At 29.5% G+C, this 26,095-nt stretch overlaps 1 protein-coding gene across 1 annotated transcript in view; it reads left to right on the top strand.

The window, feature by feature from the left end:
• Positions 1-8,693: 8,693 nt before the first annotated feature.
• LOC129958690 (A disintegrin and metalloproteinase with thrombospondin motifs 9-like) overlaps positions 8,694-26,095 on the top strand; it is a 241,905-nt gene continuing 224,503 nt past the window's right edge. Inside the window, exon 1 of the mRNA XM_056071336.1 lies at positions 8,694-8,918. Within this exon, the coding sequence (XP_055927311.1) occupies positions 8,852-8,918 (67 nt within the window). The 5' untranslated portion in view covers positions 8,694-8,851. The remainder of the gene's footprint in view (positions 8,919-26,095) is intronic.

Here is a 26,095-nt window from a genome sequence, read left to right as displayed (position 1 = left end):
TGATCTCAAATTCTGTAATGAAAATTGGAAAAGATCTTCCTAGAGTGCAGTTCATTTTACTTTTCCTCGCATTTTGCTACATCTTGCACTTCCTTTTCTCCTGAGACTTCCTAAAAGTCAAACAGATTAACACATCTGGTGAACTATAAGGATAAAAAAAGACTAAACGTTTCCAACGCATAGACGCCTACAGTAAAAATTTATGTTCAATTACAAGTGACGGCAATAAGTTCATTGAGTGGATGCATATGATATCCATTATCCCAGTTATGACCTAATTTAATTTATTTTTTAATTTAAATCTACTAATGCATTAGAAAAGTGTGTTTTATATTCATTTCATCAAACAGAATCATTTCTTGATTGTGCAGTGAAGTCAATAACAAAGAAATCCATCCTGAATTAACAAACGTTTCATAGAAAAACAAGAAACTTTCACATTCGTCTATCTTTTCTAATCAATGGATGGTTATTACTTCGGCAATCAATCAATCAATTCGTGCTTACGTTATGCAGGTCGATTACATGGTGCACATTTGATTCTGAAATCCATTGTGCATCTTGTAGGAATTTAAAAAATCAAGACAAGGAAAAAAGTTGAGATGGTGTCTATAAGACGGCGACATATGCAGTCGTCAAACTGGAGCGTCACGTAAATTAACTCCATTGGACCGTTCACCATAGCAGAAAATATTTTCGAAATTACTTTTCAAAGAAATTTCAGATTTGTTACAAAAAAAAAAATCTTGTTTTTAATTTTTTGAATGATTTAATTTTCTGATTAATTTTTTTAAATAGTTGCTGTCAAGCTCCAATTAACAGTTTCATCCATTGGTTATACGATTGACGAGTAAGGTTTTAAATTTAATTTAAACTATTTTTCTTCATAAAATTTCGATAAAAGAAATTTTACAATACTTTAACAACATGAAGCAATGATTAAAGACTCCTGTATTTGAAAAGAGATTTTTAAAAAAATTTATGAAAAGTGTCTTAATGCATAGTATAATTCATTCAAATGTTTTTAAGAGCGAATTAAATTTTCGTTTGATCAGTAATTACTTTCTAATCAAACACAAATTTTATTCAACTTGTACAACAAACAACTTAATTTATTCAACTTGAATTAATTTTATTGAACTTGAAAACAACAAACTTATGTAAATTAATGGAGTTCAGCTTTTAAGTCTAAACTACTAATAATCAGAATATATATTGTGTCTATCCATCCGGCTCTTACGTTCTGTTAAATACTTGAAAAGTTATTTTCGCATATTCATGTTTAGTCTGTTGATCTCGAACACAAATCTTAACATCTATCTTAAAGAGGAAACGGCCCCTTGGTATGTAATCTAAAAAAAATAATAATAATAATCGAATGGATGGAATAATTGAATCGAATAATCGAATTTGGAAAATCCTTCTAGAATTAATGACTCCACCCTAAAAGTACGAAGAAATAAGTACATTTAAAAACTTTCTTCCCGAAGCTGCTAGAATTGATGACTCCACCCTAAAAGTACGAAAAAATAAGTACATTAAAAAAAAATTCTTTCCTTGAAATTTAATAACCACCAAATCTAATTTCCGTTAAATTATTTATTTATTAATTTGGGGTATTATATTTTGTCTATCAATTTAGTTTCAAAAATTGTATTTTTTCTCAAGTTATGTATTAATCTCAAACTTTGTATTTTATTCATTAGTTTAGATATTACCTCTAGAATGTCTCTAGGCATTACGTTGTTATGAAAATGTTTGTATAGCCGAATAATTTTCTCGACACATTTTGTAAATTTTCGAAATTACAAGTAGTAAGATAACAGATTTTAAATACAATACATATATGTAATATATTTCCAATCATAATATGTATTTTCAGAAACTATTTGAACGGTGCAATTGCTTTTTATGCTATAAAAACAAATTTACAAATTATACTCGCTAAAAAATATAAGCCTCAAATTTCCTTTAGTAATATGCTCTAAAGCCATTAAATTTGACAGGTCAAGTGCCTACATCTTGGATAGACATTAAAATTCCTGGCTTAGGTCTCGTTCTCATCATTATCTATTATTAGAAGTGAAATATATCAATCCACTTATACACTCCTATGGATATAAATCATTGTACGTGAAAAAAGAAAAACCTAGGTTAAATTGAAATTGAAGAAAATCTTATAAAATAGGACGTTCCAAATTTCTATAGTTAAGAATATTAAAGAAAAACTTTCGCAGGTTCAATATTAAATTCAAAATCCATGTATAACTTATTTCCTCTAGTCATACAGATTTTATTTGAAACTCGTTTTGTTCACCTTCGAAGTTTAACATAAACTAGAACTACCACTTATCAAATTCCATTCATCTTTTATTATTTTTAATGAGATTAATGATGTTTTAAACAAATTTAAATTTTCTATAACTCGCTGGGTATAGTAAAGGGATCTTTCAAGTATTTTTCATCAACAAAATATTATATGTTTCAACAATCCTGATTAAAAAAAAAACTCTTGTGGTAGGAAACATATCGAAAGATCTCTCATCAAACAAGTTTTAACACCACTTTAACTAAAATTAATTCGAACTATACTCCAAAAAATTACCTACACTTCAAGAAAAATCCATTATTTAACTGAGAATCTGCAATATTACCGAAAGTTCTTCAATAGATTTGACAATTTCATTAAAAAATGTTGACCGTATACTATCAACATTCCGTCTTAATTAAAATGCTAACACGGTTCGAAAAGCACTTTTCCAAAAATGTTCCCTGATAGTTTTCTAATAGTTTTCATCCCCGTTTTGAATCTGAATTAAGTCAATTTTGGAAAGATCTTGCAAATTTTGATTATAAACAGAACATGAAGATATCATTTTTACTTGCATCTGCCTCTTCAGCCTTACACATTGCATCTGAACAACATTTGCCCAAAACGCATTATAAGTGCAGGCATTATATGCAAGATATTTTGTGGAACTGTGCCTGTTTTGTTTTGTTTCTGATGCAGAAAAGTCAATATGTCACCAGGTCCCTCTGAAATATTCCAAACAAGATGAAAATTATTTTACTCCTTTTCCATTAAAAATCTATGTTATGTCTGTTTCATTTTCAGAGGGCATTTTTTTATTTCAATGATTTTACATTAGTATCATATGTAATTAATTTAGTCTAGGAACTATACGTATACTTATAATTCCTAGACTAAATAAAAACAATGCATAATTATTTCACATTAAATTGGCAGTTAATGAAATACTATTTCAAATGTAAATATTTTTAATGTTAATTTGGTATTAAAAAACTTGCTAATTTGAAACATTAGATACATCTAATGTTGTAAAAACTGTAGAACATATTTTCTGTTTACCTAAATACTATTATCAGCATGTAACAAAGATTGAGCAGGTGGCTTCACTTTTTTCGTTAAACCTACTTTTCAAAGTTACCCGAATTCTGAGCTGTCGGTGAATCAGTGTTCCGATTTTTCAAGCACCTGGACAGCTGTCATCAGCAAGAATTGTTCAAAGAAAACCGAAAGCCAGTAATCAATTTCTAATTACAAACTTGACATCAAATCATAGCTGTCTATATGGATTAGACGAGCAAATAAAAAATTTCATCAGAGCAATCTCCCATGAAATTTCTACTTAGCTAGAACGTCTGTTCTCTGTCTGATATGACAAAAGAACTTGTTTAGACCGTGCCTGAATCCTCTAGAGACAGCTTGATTTAATAACCATTTCAATTCTTGGGAAGAAAATTATTTTCGCATCTAGCAACAGTGTTGGAGGGTAAATGCTTGAAAAGAACATTATTCTTAGTAAAGTATAGTTATGTAAAAGTTTTTTTTAATTTTTTCCTTTGAACTTTAAAGCAATTTTTTTAATTTATGTTGATTTAAAAATATTTTAATTGATTGTAATAATATCTAATTGAATTAAATATCTTAAAACAATAAATAATTTAATGAATAGCTATTTCATGGATTGTTTTTTTTTATTATTATTTTCGAGCAAACTGACGATTTTCATTTTATATCTATTTGTATATGTTTCTTATCAAAGTATGTTTAACCTCCAACAGCTTGATATCGCATACCCCATTCAATATATTTGATAAAGAAATTACCATGCAGTATATCATCAGTATACTGCTAAAAGTGACGAATCAATAAAAAGAAAATGAACTGATGAGTTCTTACTTTTTTTAAATGTTATCTCTGTTACAGGAAAAATGATTTAAACCAATATGTTTGCAATATAAATTGTACATTGACGATACATTTAACTTGATTTTTTTCTGTTACAGAGATAGCATTTTAAAATGACAAAAAAATAATAACTTGTTTGTCTTTTCTTTCCGACTTGGTCACTTTTACTAATATATCGCCGATATATTTTAAAAGAAACTTCGACGAACTTAAATTTCACCTGCTGCATTTGATATTTTGTGCATAGCTGCGGTCATTCCTAGATTATTTTATCATCCTCTTTATTACTTTATCATCCTCTGTGCGAAAATTAAACTTTATTCGTTTATATAATTCCTTAATTATCTCCAAGTAAATTAAGCTAATCCGGGGCTAAATTACCGAGAATTTCTATTAAAATAATTCGCACTCTTTTTATGAATAATCGAGTGGAAAAATTTAAATGGAGTGGAATGGAAAATGGAGTGCTAAAAAATACACTTAAAACTATCCATGCAAAAAATGACTATACAAAAGTTTACGCAATGTGAAAATCAAACAGGAGCACCAAACAGAAAATATTTTTTAAAAAAGTTACAGGAAAAAAATATATTACAAAGCCTAGTTAATTAAGTTTTTTCTAAGAAAACTATATTAGTGCATCTTATTTCTGAATAATTTAATTCTCAAAGTTTATATTAAAGATTTCAAGATAAACAAGAGGAAGCTTCTGTAAAATAATAAATCGATTTTTTTAAAGAATATTAAAACTTCTACTATTTTTTACCAGAAATGTATAGAATTAATACTCAGAATGAATCATCTAATGATAGAATCTTGATTAACTGATTTATAGGTGTAGTTTTTTTTGTTTATGTTTTTTTATTATAGGATCAGATTATCAAGTTTGCTGTTTGTTTATGTAACTTAGAAGACTGTTACTTAGACTGTTCGTTTCAGGATGTCGAGATTAGCACATTTCTCCGCTTGAATATTGCTAAGGGGTGGTACGCAGCAATTTAAGCGGTTATTAAACCTCCTAATTCCGTGAATAATCTGAGCTCACCCTATTGTTAAATGTAAACATATCTTCCTTTCATCTTTCCTCTCGCCCCCCCCCCTTTTTGCGAAATAAATGCCTTCTGACACATGCGCAAACGCGCGGAGGGCTTTAGATTCAGGGAACGTACAGTAGGTGGAGATAAAAGCTTTATGAATTCAGTTTTAAAGAATTAAAGAAATCGATTGATAATATTGTGCGGTACTCGATATATTTTGAGATATGAAAATCCTAAAATTTCAATTAATATGATAAATACACAATATTCATTATCTTAGAAACTCTAGGCAATTAAAGATAATTTATGTCTCATAAAGAAATGCTCCGAATCAGAGATTAGCAGAATTTTAGCAATTTAAAACCAACTTTGCTAATCATAAATAATCGCCGTTTGTCCAATGATTATTTCTGAATTTTGATAAGTCTATTTCCCAGTCTATTAAATTTTGAAAATTTAAATAATTGATTGCGAACAATTTATATTTTATATATATTAACCTATTTTTAAGGATTATGCTTATTGTATTGATATAATGCAAATTTTTTTATTTGTATTTTCACAAATTATACTTTGAGATTTCTTTATTTTTTATTTATGTCCTCACGTCTCTCGCTCACTTAAAAACCTTGAAATCACTGCTTTTATGCCAAGAAAATCTTAAGTACTTATTTGTTTCTTCTTTTCCCTCAAAATTATCGTCAATATGTTTTTCTTCCATGAAAAGCAAGAAGGAGAGTACGGGAAATGGACTTTAATTATGAAAATAAAATGCACTAAGGAGCTTTGAATTCCTTTTGTTTTCTTCTTTTAACCTAAAGCCATAGCATGTCCTTTTTAGGGCCTAATTGTCTTTTTCTGTCGTAAAGTACTCAATTTTATATTTCATTAATTTATTATTGCTCTAATATACTTTATAAAGTTCAGACTGTTAGAAATATATTTCTTTACCATTAAAATTTAATCTAAATGCAATTGTTTTGAAAAAAAAAGCTCTTGAAATTTAAAAACAAAACTTTAAAAAAATCTTAATAAATAATTCTTAAGAAAAGTCTTACATATAAAGTGAAATATTAATTCAATCAAACTGTCCAGATTGCTTTTCTAGCGCAAAAATTTTATTAGCCCCAAGTTTAATCACTTATAAAAAGTATATAATAGCAATAATGAAACATGAACTAATTATAAATAAAAGAAATGTTATTCAATGTAACTATTTGGCATATATTAATGTTATTTTAAAGTTTAGAATATTTAAAAATATAGCTATGTTCTTTAATATAAATATATATATGCATCCATTTTTACTTTACTTTCTTGGCATAATTTAGAAATGAATTGCCGATTAGATTTTCAAGTCCATCAAAGTGTATTGGATATAAATTAAAAACCATTTTTTTTTTGTCGCTTTTACTGTAGGGTTTAGATAAGGACATCGAGGTAATACTATTACTGGAAAGAACAACGTTAAAAATTTTATTCATTTATTTATTTTATTTTATTGTGGTTTTAAAATTAGTAAAATTTTATCGAGTATCTCAAACAAAAATCCTTTATTTCGTTTCTGGCACTATTTAAAATATTTTAAAGAGAATATCGGATAGTAAGCTATTTATTTATTCATAAGATTAGACAGGTAGTGAATTGATCACAGAATTTTGGCTACGATACAGGATTTGAACCAACGACCTCCAGCCAAAATCCACTGCTTCTGCGGGTTCGGTTCTTGATAAATTTATTAAAACCTAACTTGGCTTGGTGTAGAAGCTAAGTTACTGAGTTTGATTTCATGCTTACCATGACTTAAAATTTCAAAATCAGCCTTCTCCTGTCAGTTTCAAACCTGAATTCTATTCTAATCACTAATCACTTAGTTTCATAAATTTTCCTAATGAATTTGATATCCTGAAGAATCTTGTTGACTTTTGTTCGAAGTATTTTGATTTTTTTCTCTCTATTCAAAAAGAAGATGTAAAGAAGAAAAAAAAGACCTTCCACCTTTTTCTCATGAATGAATGAGAGGGAACAAACAAATGTGTTTTTTCATTTGCTTCTTATTTGTTCAAGCAATTTTTATCAAAATGCTGCTTTTTTTTACTATATCTCATGAGTGTTGTCTTTGTATTTATTAGTTTAATTTAAAAAATGCTTTTGGATTCTGAAATATTTATAGATGGAATGATCAGTTTTATGAGCTAGATTTCTTTTGCAATTTCATAAGTATTTGTTATTTTTAGCTGTTAAATTCGAGACTTATTGATTACTTTAAACTGTTTTATCATACTCTGAATAAAATCTTGGTTTCTCACTTCGTAAACTGAAGTAAAATGAGATAATACAGTCGTCTGATATTTTAAAGTGATCACAAATTTCGAATGAAAATTATAATTAATATCACTTAAATAAAAATAGAATTTTTTTATTTTTAAAATCAGAGATTAGAAAATACATGTTATTTATCCCGAAAATAGAATGAATTGTCCCCAAAATGTATTTAATTCAGAAAAAAAATACAACACATTCATTGTTTATTTTACATTTCAACCCCCACTTCCTAGATTTCTAAATTGAAAATTGTTATCAATTACTGTTTGCAGAAATTGTCTTTGTATTTTGTCCTTCGATTCGATAGAATTGAATATTTTTACAGAAAAACAAACTTTCCTGTGAAAATCCAAATTGTAAAAATATTTTCTCTCAATTAATTGAAAGCTACTATAAAAACATCACAAATTTATTTATAATAAATAAATAAGCCTTAGTTGAAAATTTATTATAGTATTCAGTGATTAACCATTGATTGAAAGGCAAAAAGGAAATGAGCTTTAAAAAAGTTGCACCAAAACATTCTAAAAGATTCTTTTCCTTGTTTTCTGTAATTTTTATGAGGTTGGTTACCCTAAATGAGTTACGCAAACCCTAATAAAATTCAACCAGATTGTCGATTCCTGCATATAGAGTCGCTTTCTAAAGGACATTTACAAACTAAACGTATCTTATTCAGCAAAATGACAGCATAAATATTCATTCAACTTCACAGTTCATTAGCTTTTTCACTCTACGCGGATCGTTCAACCAGAGTTTAAATGAGATCATTTTTACTCAGCGCCCAAAACTCATTCATACATTTTCTCCTTTTTATTAACCATGCCATAAATCGCCAAAGAGTAAATTAAGGAATAAGTTGTAGGGGTTTTTTGGACTAGATTTAAGAGTTTCAATTAAGCTTCATGGAAAATTTTCCAGAATCATCGAGCCCCTGACAAAAATTATGTTTCAATTACAAGTCAATAACTCGCTCCTTCACTTTTTCTTCTTTGGAGAGTCCTAACACATGTAGCTTGGCTACCTTGGCTCGCTTTTAGCCGCGTGAGCTGCGCCAAAACTTGAAACTGAAAGAAAAGAGGGATGTTAGATATCATTCTCTATCGAGAACAGTGAAAGTGACAGTGAGTGAGCTCTCTCTTCATCTGTGGGACTTAGTCTAGTTCGTCCATACGTGTGTAGCCTGGATTCATGTGCTAACGGTAACTGGGTCACTATTGTCCGAGCCTCTCTTCCACGGTATGCTCTGCCGTTAGGTTCAATTAATTGAATAGCCATGTTGACTCCAGTAATTTTGACATTAGCTGCTTTATATACCCCTTTGCTCGCTCATAGAACACCAGGTAAGAATTTCCAAATTTGTCAATTGTGACTTTTAAAATAATTATAATGCTTAGATGCATCTCAAATTATAATTTTTGTGTACTTTATATCGCTATTGTTAATTTGGATGACATAAAAAATTGGAATATTTTATTTTGAAAATTTTTAACAATATTTCGTTAATTTTTTTTAAAATTAAAACTATACTTGAACTTTTGATAGTGTAAAAGTTTGTTTGCTTAATCGAGGTAATAATAGTATGTACAATAAATAGTATAGATTTCAAGATCGCGATTGCTGTTTCAAAAATTGCGATTAGTATTTTTTGATTAATTATACAAAATTTAAGTAAAGTTTGAAAGTAATATTATTAAATGAATATTTTAAGGAAACTTAAAATATTATGGCATTTAGGATCTTTTAATATGTATTGAAAGCTATTTTTTATGATATAGTATCGTTTAAGAATTTGTGATGGAATGATTACTGTAAACGAAAGTACAATTAAAGAGATGAAGAATATATAATGATATGCACTGAATCACTGTGATATAATCTTGATGACTATTTCTCATAATATATCTGCTGCTTTAAGCAGCGTGTTTAACTTCATTTTTGATTTGAATGCAATTTCGAAGACATATTTCGAATTAATGTTTTTCAGATATTGGGAATTGTGATCCTTGAAATTTTTCAATCAAGTATTTAATATTCATATATTTTAACATTAAATTATTTAATGATACAAACCTAGATAATGTTTATTACAAATTTAATCAATTTAATTTCTCTCCATGACCATCGTTACTGTTTGTATATCATTTGTTAGCATATTAGAACATAATTAAGATCACATTATAAAATTTTATAAGATATTAGAATTCATTTTTTATATTATCTAGAAAGATGCTAAGCGTTGACTGCACATTGTTGTAGACTTTATATAAAAGAATGAGAGGCGGGGGAAAAAAAGAACGGATCACTTAAGTCACTGAAGAAAAGAGGAAAGAAGTGAAAACATATGAAAGCGGCATAATTCAAATTCGTTTTCAGTGTATAATCATATATGCTGATTTGAAATGCATTTCAAATTTCGCGCACATGTTTCTTTGGCGCGATTTGGTGATTTGCTTAAAACACTTTGTGATAGAAATTGGTTGCCATATTTTTCGCCTGTTGAAATCGCCGTTTTCTGTGCTGCTTTCAGTAGTTGCGGAAGGGTCGGAAAAGCTGCATGCGGTAGACTGTTTGAGCTCTGGCATTTTTCGACTAGTTCTTTTTTTCTTTTGACATTGACCTTTATTGGGTTCGATCAGAAAAGATACGGACTGGACGAATTTTTCGTCTGGATCCCTCCAGTTAGATCTCTCCTTCTTGGACTAGTTTGAAGGTTTCTATTGGAAGCCATTAAAAATATTTATTCTTGAAAATATTGCTCTTCGGGAAACTGGTTAAAAATTATATAAATAATCTTTTAAGGCTGCAAGTATTTTCAGTTAAAGTTCGCTCATTCCTTGACTATTTTAAAGACTTCTATAAAAATTCATCCAAAGATGTTCGGATATTTTTGAACATTCTATACTAATGACATGAAAACTATCAATACTATAAAATTTCATAAATTGTAGACTTATTAGAGTAGAGAGATCAGTAAGAATATATATATATATTGGAATAATATTTGAAGCTGAAAATCGTTGCTTTGTTCTTACTTTTGTACGTTCTTTCAAAATCATTTTTTTAACCTGTGCAAAGCAATTTGCGAATTTTTGTAGTGAATTTTTCATGAAATTCATCTTGCTTATTGTGCGTCCATTAATGTAATAAAGCATGAGTAACAAAAACTCTTTGAAGGATAAGAATAATTTTTCGATCAACTTTTTCCACATTTCTATGAATATTATATATTTTTTATTAGTTGGATTTAAATTTAAAACTAAGGTTTAACTCTATAGGCAAATCAACTACCATGACATTTTTTTTCCGATGAAAAACAGTACTATTGAAAAATTATCAATGCATTTATGTTGTGTTCTATGAAATTTAAGAATTTCTCAAATTAGAAAAGTTTTTGCGTCTTCAATTTAGGGTAGGGTTTTTTGTCAAAAAGAAATGAAAACACCAGAATTCCGCATTTAATTCTTAGTGTATTCTCATTAAAGATCTTTCTGGAAAGTAACTGAAATATGTATTATCTGAAATTATTAACATATTACATTAACCACGAGAAATCGTAAAGAAATTTAAAAACCTCAAATACATATTTACTGTTATTAGTGATTTCAATTTTGATCAAAACTATGTGAAATGCGATGATTATTGTATGAAAGGAAAAATATTTGCGGGTAACTTGTGGCGCCTAACCGCATCCGTGTTTTTAGAATGAATTTTTAAAAGCCTATGCAAAATTATTGGGAAATTTAATAGGGCCTTGTCTCGATTTCTTCGGAGAAATCATTTAAAAATTATGATTCCATCCACGTCGTTTAAGCATACGTCTCCACTCTTATCGAAGGTCTTGACATTTTGTGATGATGCATCCTCATTTAAATATGAGCGTGTTAAGAAAACCTGAAAGCAGCTAATGATGAATACAGACCACACCAAAGAAATGAAAATGCCTCATTGAAATTAATATTCATATCAGTAGTTCTTCAAACAAGTTTGAATTTAAGAAAATCTGGGTGACATCGAAGTAATAATGATTATTAACACATATGTTTATCCATTTCACTGAAAGTATATTTTTTTAAATGAAAGTGTTATTTAATGGTAGTAAGATGACACGTCGGGCTTTGTCTAGTGAAAATTTGAAATTATGTGTACAATTTCTGATAAATTAGTTTTAATGTGGCAATTATTCCTACTTATAGCAATAAGATATATAGTAATCAACTGAAGCTTAATAGTAACATATAAACTTCAGCTGATGCGAAGTTTCAACAAAAAGATCATTTTCGTAGTTTGCTTTTAATAGTGGTGGATTTGGGTTAAACAACTTATTTCATTAACTTATCCCATTTCCTGCATGCTGGCACCAACCTTGTGTTCTTTAGAAATTCCAAGGACGATTTTTTTTGTTCCAAAAGGCTATTCAGGTTAATTTTATCCTTTTATATCAATCTTAAGCCAATTTTTTAACAATTATTTCTTATTCAAATTTCAAACATCTCTTCATCTTTTGTATAAATTTCGAGAAACTGCTTATTTATAAGTTTGTTGAAAACTGCCACCACTTTCCCTATAGGCTAATCTTTTAAATTGCTTATTTTTTTGCCAATCCATACCTTCCCGTTTGAAAACTAAATTTCTTTTATCTGACTCAAAAGATACTTTTCGAAAAATATATTGCAACCGATTTTACTGTTAAAATGAGTTTAAAATCTATAAAATCAACTTGACTTCTTGAATAGGAGAAAAGTGTGTTTCAGATAAAGAAGATTTGAGCAGTTTTTTTTATAGACAAATCTTGGTCTAAGTTGTGAAAAATCTTATTCTGTTTCAAAACTATGGTTTCTTTTTACCTTTTGGAGCAGGCAAAACTGATCTTGGCACACGCCGAATGCTTTTTTTAGTAGTGGCTTCAAATATTGTGACCATTTGTTGAACTTTCAAAAAATGTTAATAAAAAAAAATTTATTTTTAACTTGCTTGCTTTCACTTCGATATTTCATAGAAAAAATATATTCATCATTTTAAACAGAATGTTTCAAGTTTTCGATGAAATTGAGTTCATTTTCTGCTTCATATGTTCTATTCCCATAGTTTGTCACCATATATATTAAACACGGATGGATTTTTCAGTTTCAAATTGTTTTTACTGTTTTTGTCCAAATAAAAAAAGTGTAGTCCTTGTAGTTGACTAAAACAAAATTAACTAAATCCGCCAAAACTAACTATGTCAACAAAAACCAACAGTGGTCTATTGATATTGTCAGTTTCGAGATTGGTCTACCTACCTAGACATAATTCTACCGGATATCTAGTCTACCGGATGTTCCTTTCATGTTTATGGCTTTGTTTTATTCAGGTTTCAAAAGGATAAATTTGTCCATAAATATCATGTATATAAATAAAAGCGTTAATCTAAAATAACATAAGTTCTGCGAACTATACTGTTCATATTAACACAAGATAATGTACGATATCTCCATGATACTGTTACAACTGATATGGCTCTGAATATTGTACAATATCTTGAAGATATCGTAACAGTATTGTTGGATATTTTCTGCTAATAGGGATATTGTGCACTAACTTTCTATGTGTTGACTATAATTCTGTTAAATCCTCTTTTCCTGTAAGTAATATAATATATATACTGTCGAATCTAAAATTGGCACAAAATATTTTAGTAAATAACAGTGTCTTATTTAATAGAAATAACTTTCATGTGGTACATTTCTCGTTCATCTGACCTGGCCCATATCGGATTGAATGAACATAATGTTGCATCGTTTTAGGTAATAAAGGAAATTTACTAAATTATGAAGCATGCAGGGCTCTTGCATCGAATTAACATTTCACCAGAAGAAAACTTGATATGCAATATAAAGGCATCTTATAGTTATTAATGCTTATTTTATCTTTTATATTTTAAATCAATAAAATAAAAAGCGAAGTTAGATTTTCAATTTATTATTACAGAGTTCTCGGGTACTGGGTTTCGAGCACTTTCTTTGCAGAGATTTTTTAGCTTGACTATGTTTAGACATAAAATTTATCATTTATTTTGTGAGAGCATCGTCCTTGAGTTCAAGGAATATGTTCCACTCTGTGCCCGTATGTGAAACATAGAGCTAGGATCTTCTTAAATCTTGAAAAGGTTTCGAGTTCGAAGTTCCTTTTTTTTTTATGAAATCAGAGATGAGTTTCATGCTTATGGACGAAAACGACTGAGCAAATGGCGCATTTTTATCATTTTCATATAGTGTCTATTGCTCACTTTACTCACTTTATAGAAAAAATTTCTTCAACTCTCCTTGAGACCATTGTTGTCTGGTGTAAAGATCTCAGTTTGAGGGACAGGGGGTTTCAGGTTCCAGTCCTATTCCTCAGAAGATCCGCATTCTGTGATCCACAACACGTTAAATATGACCTTGTAGATCAGATTTCCTTTTTTTGGTATGATGTAGAAGTTAAGAGAAAGAGTGGTGGCTCAGGTGTCGACCTTGTCAACTGACTACGGTTCCAAATTACTAGGTCTATCCCAAAATATTGCTTCAAAGCAGGTGATTAAAGTAACTAAGCTAAGCTGCATTTTAATTGCCCTTGATAATCTTGCGGTTTTATTTTTCTCTAAGCTATTCATTTGACCGAAAAAGCACTAAAGTTTGAGAAAATGTAGACACAGAATTAAATTCAAAAATTTATTGATTGCAGATGATGCTGGTTTCTGTATCACATATTTCTTTATTCGTATAGTTTGATTTGAACTTTTAAATCATTTGTTTCAACCCCCTCAAAACTAATCTGTATCGGACATACCTGTCTATCGCTACCCTATAGACAATTCTACATCTTCATACTATCTGTATCACTAATTATATTGTTACTAATGAAGGAAGACGAGGAAAGAAACAATAATATCAAACGGGGAAAATCACTTTCTCGTTTCTTCGTTAAGATCCAGTCTTGGGGGGGAGGGGGGGATCATGCGGTCGCAGTGGTCTGGTGGTAAGGTCTCCACAAGAACCGGAGGGTTTCAGGATTCGGATCCGATTCCACTGAAAAACAGTCATGTAAGCGTATCTGGTGCGCGTTAAATCCGTCGGAACCAAACGTCCTCCCACTGGTGTGGTATGGAAGTTTGGAGAGGGGTATGTCAGATCAGGTGTCGTCCTCGTCATCTGAATGCGGCTCAAAATTACGAGGTCCGTCTCAAATTAGCCCCAATGTTGACAGGACATTAATATAACTAAACTAAACTAAACTTAAAAAGGTATTTTAAATTTCATCTCGCCATAAAGTTTTAATTATGTATCTATGGTTTCAAACATTTTAAAATGCAATAGAATACACAAATTTAAATTTCCGTTTCAATTTTTCATGCTTGTTTCAAAAGCAGATGATTAGAATTTTTATATATAATGTAATCATATCTCTTAATTTAAATCTTAATTAACTTCATAATTTTTGTCTTAAATTAGGCCGTGTTACTTTATTCAAAAATTTACTCTTATTTCCTGATCCAGTTTCCACTTTTTATTTAATTATTTCTGGCGTCCTGTAAAAAATGGCCTATTCTTTTGTTTCCCATGCCATGCGCTAAGGGATAACACCTAATATGAATTCCTTTCAAAGATACTTAAGATTCCCTTTCGTAAGTCGACAAATGTATAATAAAGTCATATTAGAATCTCGTAGAAAAATCACTGATGAGAAAAAATTTGTCTCTTTTGCTCTTGTGTCGTGATGTGAATAGACGCGTCTTATCGTTCTTCCCCGTGTACAAATTATGCCTCCCCCTTGTAAAGTAAATTGAAATTCATTCCAGAACTTTCTTCTTTTCGGTCATTCATCTGCAAAATTAGATATATTTGAATTCCTAGGACAAATTACTCTTAATTTTTCATGGATATAATTTAATACAAAAAGTTCGACTTATTCGTTTTTAAAGGCTAATTTCTCAGACCTTATGGTATTAGATTAAAGTAATTAAGAACTGAAAAAAATTAAAATCTATGTATTGCAAATTGTATTGTGCACATTTTTGTGGCCCATTCATCACTCGGAGCGATTCAAAATAAGGAAAAATATTTTTTTTTCTGCAGAACATTAATAATTTCACCTCCAATTCCGTTGTCCGCATATATTCAGAGGGAATACTAACCCGTCTGTACCATTTGCGCGTATATGCATGGAAATTTTTGCTGTTACAGTAGACTCCCGATTATCCGCGCCTGCCGCACTAAGTTTTTTTTTTTTTTTTTTTTTGCTTCCAAGCAAAGAGAAAATGCTTCCAAAGCAAGAAGTAAACACAAATGACTGATTTCTTCAAAAAGGTGTAGTTTTACAGTTATGCTTTTGTAATTACATAATACATTACAGTATTAAAACAGTACATATGTATTCATTTTTCTGTGTATCCTTGACGCCTCTTGTAAGTACAAAGCACTTTTCTGTTTTCATTAACAAAATGCATTTTAGGTTAGTTTTGAGTGATATACTAAAATATTAAGCGTTAGTTAAACATTTCCTGCTGTTTATTTTACGTTTTATTGTACATAAAACGATTTTTCAAAGTTGGAATGACTGCTTTCTCTTTTGCTATACCCGTTTTTAGCTTTTTTCGGATTATCCGCGATTTTTGTTATCCGAGGTGGCCGCGCCACCCAATTCCGCGGATAATCGGGAGTGTACTGTATTACTAAAGTGCATATATGCATGCAATTTTTCCGGGCATCATACTTAGGGTGCATATCAATTTTATGTGTGAATTATACCTTTAGTAAGCATAATAAAATTATAAACTCTTAGTTTACTCCATTTTTTAAAGTTTTTTTTTTTTTATTTATTATTATTTTTTTCTTTTTTGTTTTAAATGAAACAAATTTTCGGTGACAGGAGCGAATTAACCAGTTTTCTGTACGATGCAAACATATTAAGAGATTAAGTAATGTAAACCGAGATATGTCATCTGGCTTTCTTCCAGACAGTGGATAACTTTCTTTCTATCAAACATTAAATCCCGTGTAATTTTTAAAAATTTTGATTGTGGAAGAACTTGTAACCATATTTCGCATCCATATATGATGAAGGGGAAAAAAAAAAAAACTGCTGGCAAGACCATACTGTCAATTCTGTGGAAATGTACTAGCAGCGTAGGAGGAAGAAATATATCACCTTCGTTTGATGTATGGTGATCAATTGCTAATGGACTTTCTTGGGCGTTAGGAAAAAAGGGAAGTCAAGAGAATCGAGTAAGATAAAGATCTAATACTCGGTACAAATTCGCAAAGAATTTACTTCATTTTGACTGTTGAGCAGGTTAAACTTTGTGCCCGTCAACTAAATCTCTTCCATCTGCGAACGTAAAAATCGTTACACTTATTTATATGGAATTAAGCAACGGGAGGGGCAATATTATTTATGGCGATGAATATGAATAATTGTCGCATCATAGCAAAAGTATTTGAATTTATTCGCCAAGTGTTGCGTATACATAAAGAATAAAAATATTCATGCATTTTACACAAAGTGGTGTGTACACCTTATGGTGAACTAATTCACCATCGACTGTTTATGCTTGCTTTCACCATGGTTGTGATGCAATACTACAAAAGGAAATTTGGAAAGAACAAGCTTTCTTACAAAATGGTATGCGAATTCCCAATATCGGAATTATTATTTGAATTAAGAGAAAATAAATCTTAAACTTATTATTATTTTTTTTTTTTTTGAAATCATAATGCCTCCATAAATACAGATTCAATTCAGAAGCAATTCTTATTATGGCAGAGAAATCGCAAATGATTTTTTTATATATATTTGAAGAGTTAGCAATTCCATAGAAGTGCATGGGGTTGACTGTCTTGTTTCGCGTAATGTTTATATTTCATTATGACATAATTTTGCGGGTGAAAGTTTTATATTATTGCATGCATGTAAGAATCAATTTATTTCATTACATAAATTCGTAAACTCCTTTGTGCTTGTTGCATTTAGCTAGTGAATCAAAATAATACAAGATTTTATGCAGAAGTAATGGAGAATTGATTAAATTTTGGGAGGAAAGGGGATTAGCAATTTTTTGATTCTTTGAAAAGAGGATTGGAACCGATTTAAATGTTTTATTCTTGCATTGATCTTGTTAGCATTGTTTAATCCCTAGTCTGCCTAGTCAAAAATCAGAGGTGAATTTCTGACTAAGCAGCCACCTAAGGCAGCTAGAGTGAATAGATGCCCTTAGCAAGTCGACTTTTTTAATTTCCAAATAAATAAGTTTATAAAAAATACAAATTCTGTGAATTATAAAATATTAGGAAGTATAACTTATTAGTTTCATATATGTCTCATTAAGTACACTTAATTATTAAAACAATTATAAACTCTAAATCTCTACTTCTGCAATATTCGGTACAAACGAGAATGTCTGATAGTTTGGAGTCTATAAATATATAAAAAACAAATATATTTCCACGAAGTTAATAAAATAAGATGATTAATCTAAAATAAATCATTAAAATATTAATAATGTATAGAAATGTGAAACTAAATTCACTAGTTTATTAAAATAAGAACCTCATAATGTGTATCATTTTAACTCACGATTTAAGATTATTTTGAATTATAAAAATATGTGTTGAAAGCAGTCATGGAATCCCTATTAATAACAGATTTGATAAGTCACAGCGAACAACAATTCAACATCTAGTATTCCGTGAATTCTTATCTGCATCGAAATAGAAAAATATTTAAAAAATAGGAAGTATTGTCTTATTAGAGGATAGAAAAAATTCGAAGGTCAAGTAATGATAGTTTTAATTTTTCAAATTGTCAATCAAACAAATATTCTGGTCTCCCAATCTTGTTTTCAGAGTTTACTGACACTCTTATATAATACTTCCTTGAGTGCACTAGAATAGAATATACGACAGAAATCTTTTCCACTGTTGATCTGAAGGAAAATAACCTTTTTGTTCACTGAATGAATAAAAAGATATTCGTTTTGGAAATGAAGTAAATGTTGCTTGAAATCTATGTAAGAATTTAAAGTTTTGTTTCACCCTGACGATTCAAGTAATCAGTTTTGAATGGTTAATAGAACTTCAGTGAAGGGCAGGGTCCTCTGAATAGTGATTTGAAAAGTTTTACAAACAAAACTGCAATTTATTTTTCACATAATGGACCTACGCCTAAAATTCATTTTCCCCCTTTTATGTTTAGTGCACGGTCTCGTTAACTTCACCTTTTGATTCCTTACCAAAATCTAACATGGGTGTTCCTTTTATTAGTAATTTTCATCACACAGCCAGACGAACTGGATTTTTTTTATCCTTTTTTAATTGCATTTTAAGTAGGCAGATTAAATCATGCCGTCACCTAGTTTTCTTCACGCATAAATTATTTAGGCGGCGAAAATTAATGCTTAACTCTTGGCTACATTTCAACTAACATAAGTTTATTACAACGTGCCAACTGATTGAAGAGCTTTCTCATAGAAGCCCCAAGGGAAAATGCTTCTTTTTGGCATGCGCTGAGGATGATCGCTTTTGCTAATTTTAGAAGTCTACCATATTTCAAGGGATATTTATTCTCTGAATATGTAACAGGCGAAAAAATAAATATGTAACAGGTGAAATATATATGATTTTGCACTGCAAATAAAAAGTTTGAAAATATTTTCTCTGTCTGATTTACGAAATTTTGATTTAGTGCAAATTTTATTGACTTCAGAGTTGTTTTCGAATATCTGTAATGAAATCTTTGAGAATTTTTTCCGTGGACCGGATTTTTTAAAATTCCCTATGAGGTTTTTTTTTTCCCGTAAAGTTTTATATTTTTCGGATTTCAGTAATCTATCTTTTTAATTAATTCGCTAATTTTTATTAAAGACGAAAATCAGATTTGTCATTACTTTTCATATCTGATTTGCATCAGATTACCAAAGTATGATGATAATTAAAAATTATAAAACTTCTGGATCTGTTTCCGTATTTTCTGTTTTTTTTAAACGTCTGGAAAGGATTTCGTTTTTCATAAAAATATCAATTTCAAGTTGCATCATAATTCAATCTTCTTGTAAACAAAAATCTTTGATTCCTTATCTACCATTGAGAATTTCGGTGTACCGTGTATATATAAAAATTTAAAAGGTTTTGCTGGAAAATTTTTATATATCAAATCCAAACAAGGAATATAACACAATTAGTTGACATATCCGGCAGGATTACACATCATAAATAAAATATTTTGATGTGTAATCCTTTTATATAAAGACTGATTCTGTGTAAATTATTAGAAAACATAATCCATTTACTACATTACATCACACCATTTGATTAAATGACCTCGGACACCACTTGAAGATGAAGGTATACCATTTCTTTCTTTCAGACATTGTTAACTACTTTAAACATTAAAAAAAGATCAAATAATGTGAAATAGAAATCAGTCTTACTAATACCGTTTTTCAAAATCGTCTACCTTAAATTTAAAAGGAATTAATAACAGTTGAAGAGAAATTGTACATAAACGAATCTGATATCATTTAAAAGGTCAAATTTTGAATTTTAACAAGGTATTATAATATAATTTGCACCAAAATTACTGTAGAAAAAACTGCACATTTTCGGTTAATTTTTAATTAATTGAATATTTAATTACATTTTTCGATTAGAAAAGTTGACAGTATTGAGGCTATGCATGCCTGGATGCATAGCCTCAATGACTTCTATTTATGTTCAGATAGAATCATTAGATACAGGTTAAATAACGGTAAAACGTAATACTTTCTTTCTCACCAGCTAGCTATAAACACCAAAGCTATCATTTTTATATTAAAAAGTATTTCTATCCTGTGGTTTCTTCAAGTTACAAAGTTTATATATTGTTTTCCTTTCCAGATTTCAGGTGGGATGCTTCGAAACTTTCTCTGATTCTCTTGAATCATAATGGTCTCAAAGAAATGTATTTGTTTTTAATTTGCTCAAGCGATAAGAAGCGATAAAAATCTGGTAAACCACTTGTCGCTTATCGGCGATGTACATTGGCCATGATCTTAACTCTTTCAGGCAACAAAATTTATACAAAATAAATCTCTTGTTGCACATAAATTAAAAATTTGTTTATTTGATAGAAAAATTTTATTAACTTTCTAAAGCAATCTTTAACATAAAAATATTTAAAATCTGGACAAAATCTTTTGTTTAATTTTTTAAGTGGTGGTGCATAATGGTTTCTAGTTTTCTAATAATGTTTTTAATCATATCAAAGTTTCACCATTTAACATCAAATTTTGAACCTTTTAAAGCAGATCTATTTATTAGGATTTAATTTAATAGCAAATAGATTAATGATATATAACAATAGATGATTTAATTTTTAAAAATATTTAACTAAAAATTATTTTTTAAATGTATTAAAATATTATTCTCAATTATTCTTAAGTATGAAATATTTGAAAGAATTTCTGTTTTGTTTTGCCTAAACATAAATGAAAGTTAGAATAGATACACTCAGTACGTTTTGCACGTGTTTTTTAGTGCTGTAATCGGCATATTTTTCTTCTAGTGGATCTTTCTGGTTGATGTGCCGACAATTCTTTTGGTAGATTTCTGAAGTATGCAAAAGACTTTTAAAATGTGCTTTACAAATTAAGTCAACACTCTTTAAATGTATACTTTTTTCATTTAGTGATAAAAAATTTAACCATCATGCATTAAATACTTTAAATAATTCAGGAAACAAACCACCATGCTTGAAAGAGTTAAAAGAATAATTATAATGCAAATCATCTGGAAACAAAAAACGGAAATATATTATAAAAAAATTAATGAATATGTAGTTTTAGAATGGGAATGGATCTATTTTGTAATTTTTTACTGTTTATCTTTTGAACAAACATACAAAAGCATTACTAATTCCCACAACACTCGTATATCTTCGTAAGGTCTCCTTGTATGGAAACTTCGATATTCGTGTATTTCATAACTATCCTAAAATTTTAATTTTATTGAAAAGAAAAGTCGAATTAATTGTTATTTAAATTGCATGCATCCTACTGTATGCATATCATTCAAAACAATGATGTAACCTTCTTTCACACCACGTGCGGAATAAAATATAGTATCGCCGACACCTACGTCGTGTTATTTTATGAATGAATGAATGAAAGGTAGTCTAGCAAACTCTTCAGTTGAACTGGGTGCGTAGGATATCCTGCCGTGCATATGGTAGGAGGAAGTAGTGGAAACCTGAGGCAATAAAGAACCGTTACGGGTCTCATTATTTTACAACCAGTATAAATCAATTGTGTCCTCAAGCAGTTTGAACAACGGTTTTTCTTCTTCTGCCAGTTTGTTTGCTGCGTTGAAACAAAAGAGTTTTGGAATTCCGTTTAAGTATATTTACGTAAAAGAGTAAATGATGACTCTTCAACTATGACTGATATTGGACAGACTACCTTTATAATTATATTTATATATTTTTTGACAAACAAAATACATCTGGGTTCAACGAAACTGGAATCGCTCTTTTTTATTTTTTTAGAGGATTTTTAAGTAATTTGACACTAAAGAATCTTTTCCGATAAAACTTTTTGAAATCGCGTCTTCCTTCTATTCTTTGGTTTCCGGTTAGCGATAATTTCAAAAAAAGAAATAAATTTGGTCAAATATTGTTTCTTTAAATATTTATATAATTCCTCTATTTATGATTGAAAAAAAAAACTAAAATTTTATGCCTTCATGGACTATTTTACGAAGGGATATTTCTGTCTAAATCAGAGAAAACTGTATTCACTACATTCAGAATATTGTATGCGGTGAAAATATTTAATATTAATAATTACTTCTATAAAAATATTCAGTTTTAAAAAAATGTTGTAAGAAACCGATAAGAGTTACTATTTCATGAAAATCAAGTTCAAATTTGAAGAAATAATAAACACAGTATTTCATGACCTCCCCCCCCCCCCCTCCCTTCTGTTAAATTTGCATACAACGTTAAAGAAAATGTTCGAAAATGAGGATAGTTTCTGGAAATACATAATTTTCATTCATCATTCATTAGAATTTTAGTATTAGCATCGTTTATTAAAGCAATTTAGTTAAATAACACTGAATTATGAGAAAATAAAATCTGATTGCAAGCACTTTTCGTTGCACTAGATCTTGATACGTAGTGTCAGCTTTCTAATCCTTGATTAAATTTACCAGTAATTGTCTCAATATTTATGCTTTTAATTGTCTGCGTATATGAGTGGTCATTCTGAACTATCCAACAAAAATTCGGTTGCTCAACTTAAGAATCCAAAATATATTTTAAATTGTGTTTGAAACGAGCGTAATTTTTATTTCTTATATTTCAGCAAATCGAATGATTCTTATGTCAGATCTATCACTGAATTTAATATCTTTCACTTTTAATGTGAACCTATGGGCGTCAATTATTGAAAGTTGTTTGAGTCTGAATATCGATTGCATCCACCGATAATGGTAAACATCGTTTATTTATAAATCTATTCTCTAAAACTTTGTCAAATTCATAATTTTTTCACAAATTATTGAAGCCGAATTCAATTCTAATTGCCGTTCGTAATTTTGAAGCAATTATTGCTGTTAACAACTTGAGTAATACAATTGGTACCGAGTTAGATTATAATAACTGATATATTAATTGATTATATATGTCGATAATATAATAGTTGATATCTTATTTATTTGTTGATAATATTTGATATATTGATTATTTAAGTTGATAATATAATAGTTGATATTGATTATTTAAGTAAATATATTTGCTGTTATTTATGCGATTGCATCCTCTGAAGCAATCCGATCAGGCCTGTCACGAACATAATGTACAGTTTTAAATAAATTCCTATTTAGAATTTTCTTTGAAAATAAATGGTGTAAAATACGTTTTGTAAACCATGAAATCGATCTTTTGTTGCATAATCTAGTGTGGGCAAAAGTGATTCCGCTGTGTTTCGCTCTCCGCAACACACGAAGCGTTATTTCGGAACCATTTTACTATCTTCTCCTCGAAAAAGTTCTCCTGTCTGAGGTCAACAGATGCTTCGGCAGAAGGGTTTCTGTAAACTGTGGATAATTTTGGGACCTTCTCAGTACTGGGGTTATGGCTTCCGGGTCACATGGTTCTAGTACAAGCTGCTCTTGCATTGCAAAGATTGTTTAGTACTTTTTTTGTGTTCTAAAACAAGGTTCTCTTGTTATAAATTGTCAGCCGTCGGCTTACTGAAAAAGGACAGCCTGAATTCCCAGTAACCTTCAATCACACTCATGAGTTTGATATGCGGAAGATTTTGTAAATATGCGACTGAATTCTTTCGAATTGTGGATTTATTTTTTTCATGATTGTTTGTATAAAATATGAGTTTATTCATTTTTCTTATAATTTTTCAAGCCTGTATAAGAATTGTGCACCTTTTACAATATCTAAACCGCGTTTTTATTTAAACTTCTTTTACTACCTGTGCAATGTTAAAATAAATCAAATCTTCTGAAGCTTTCACATTCATGACCTCAAAAAATTGATTGATGAAAATATGCTAATGAAATATTAATTGCCGATTAATAAAAAATCAATATATTAGTTATGTAATAGAATTTAATAGCATATTATGAATCAAGATAGATTCAGTCTTTTTAGCTTTGAAGAACGCAGGGAAAGGTCTAGCAGACAAATATTTCGAAACAAATATCAGGAAATTTTATATCCTGTCTTTATTTTAAAAACGTGTTCATTATTTAAGAAAGCATGACAAATCATTTTACTTTTGAATGAACCGTAGATGGGTAACTAAAAGCAGCCAAGTCAAAAAAAAATCCAGTTTGATATTAATATAATGTATAATTATAATGCAAATAAATGTGTTAAAATGAAATATCTATAACAGAAAAAAAATTGTGTGTGTCAATACATAAAGCATATATTGTATACTAACGATATATGATTTTTTTTGTTACTGAGATGGAAGCAAAACTTTAAGCAAAAAATAAATAAATAAAAACGCATTAATTCTTTGTGTGTGTGTGTGTGCGACTTGGTCACTTTTAACTGTATATAAATGATAAGAGTTATGTTAATTTTATTTTGTAAATAATTTTTATATTCTGCCCTGTAAGATACGGAAAACTGATCTTCATTTTTAGATTTTACATGCTCTTGTCACTCGATGAAAAAAATTCCCATACTAAATGGCTTTAAAGTAAATCATACCATCGATCAGATGCAGCTTCAAACAAGGACTCTTCATTGAATTGTGAAAATAAAAATAATTCTTTCTAAATCAGGTTTCAAATAATTTCAATTTAATATTATAAATTACACTATCGTGCCAGTGTCCTAAAGGTGGTTAATTTTGTGGAAGCTGAAACCTAAATTCAAACATTTGATTACAAGCAGTCGTCTACAAACATGCTGTGAATTAATATGCAGCAAAGAAAGTAAAGAGTATGATAGATACTTTAGCAGCTTGTAAAGCTGTCATATCCGATAAGGAGTGATATTTCAACTAATATTTTCATATTAATAACATCGATTTGCATTCGGCTGTCTTGTAGTAATTTTAGAAATAAGAAAGTACAAATAAATATGAAAATATCTGACTAGAATAAAGTTACATATGTTAACCTTAATCTGACCTCTGTGCATATATTGATATTGGCATTTGCTTAATCACAGAATAATTTGTGTCCATTTTTTCGAGTAACACCCAAGCATAGCCTCTAGCAACAGCACCAGGATGTTTCGCCAATAATGCTGTATGTAGAAAAACGAAAAAAGGTAATTAATTGCCTTGAATTTGTTTTAGAAGTGATATCAAGATGACGAAGTAGAGTTACTGTTGTGGGCAGTAGCATTGGCGAAGTAATTAATATATTTATGCAATGAACTCTTTAGTCATTAAATCACGCAGTTGGAAGCTTATCCTCACGGTAGACGAAGATAATTTTTCTTTAATGAATCAATGTGCATTAACTGCAACCTTTTGAACTTCCCTTGAACCGACAACCTTTTCTTTAATCGGCAAACAACATTATCATAAATATCGAGGAAATTCATTTATATTTGCATTCTTGAAGGATCCTCTATTGCGTTGAATAGACAGAATCAATTCTGTAACTTCATAAACTTTCTATTATATGATTTCTAAATGTTAATTAACTTTAGTAGTTAAACATATACTAGCAAAATTATAAATTTCTAGAACAAACACAAATTGCTTTTTAACAATTTCCTGAATCTAAATCCCTTACATCATGATCAAATAATATTGAACAACACGAATATTAGTTAAAATAATTACGTTTGGGAATATAGTTAAAGAAGTTGCACATTTTTCGAAGGTCCTTGTCTAATTGATGGAAATTCAATTAGGTGACACCATATTACATGAAACTGCAGTGACCTGATGGTAAAATCGGGCTCTGGGACTGGAGGATTCCAAGTTCTAAACTCAAATTTGCCTAAGATCTGTGTTGTATGTGGCCCTAGTGCTTGTTGAATC

Source organism: Argiope bruennichi, chromosome X1 (genome assembly GCF_947563725.1).
Source record: "Argiope bruennichi chromosome X1, qqArgBrue1.1, whole genome shotgun sequence".
In the NCBI taxonomy this organism is placed as follows: Eukaryota; Metazoa; Arthropoda; class Arachnida; order Araneae; family Araneidae; genus Argiope; species Argiope bruennichi.
Note: the sequence above shows the minus strand (reverse complement) of the source record. Positions and strands in the feature narration are given on the sequence as shown.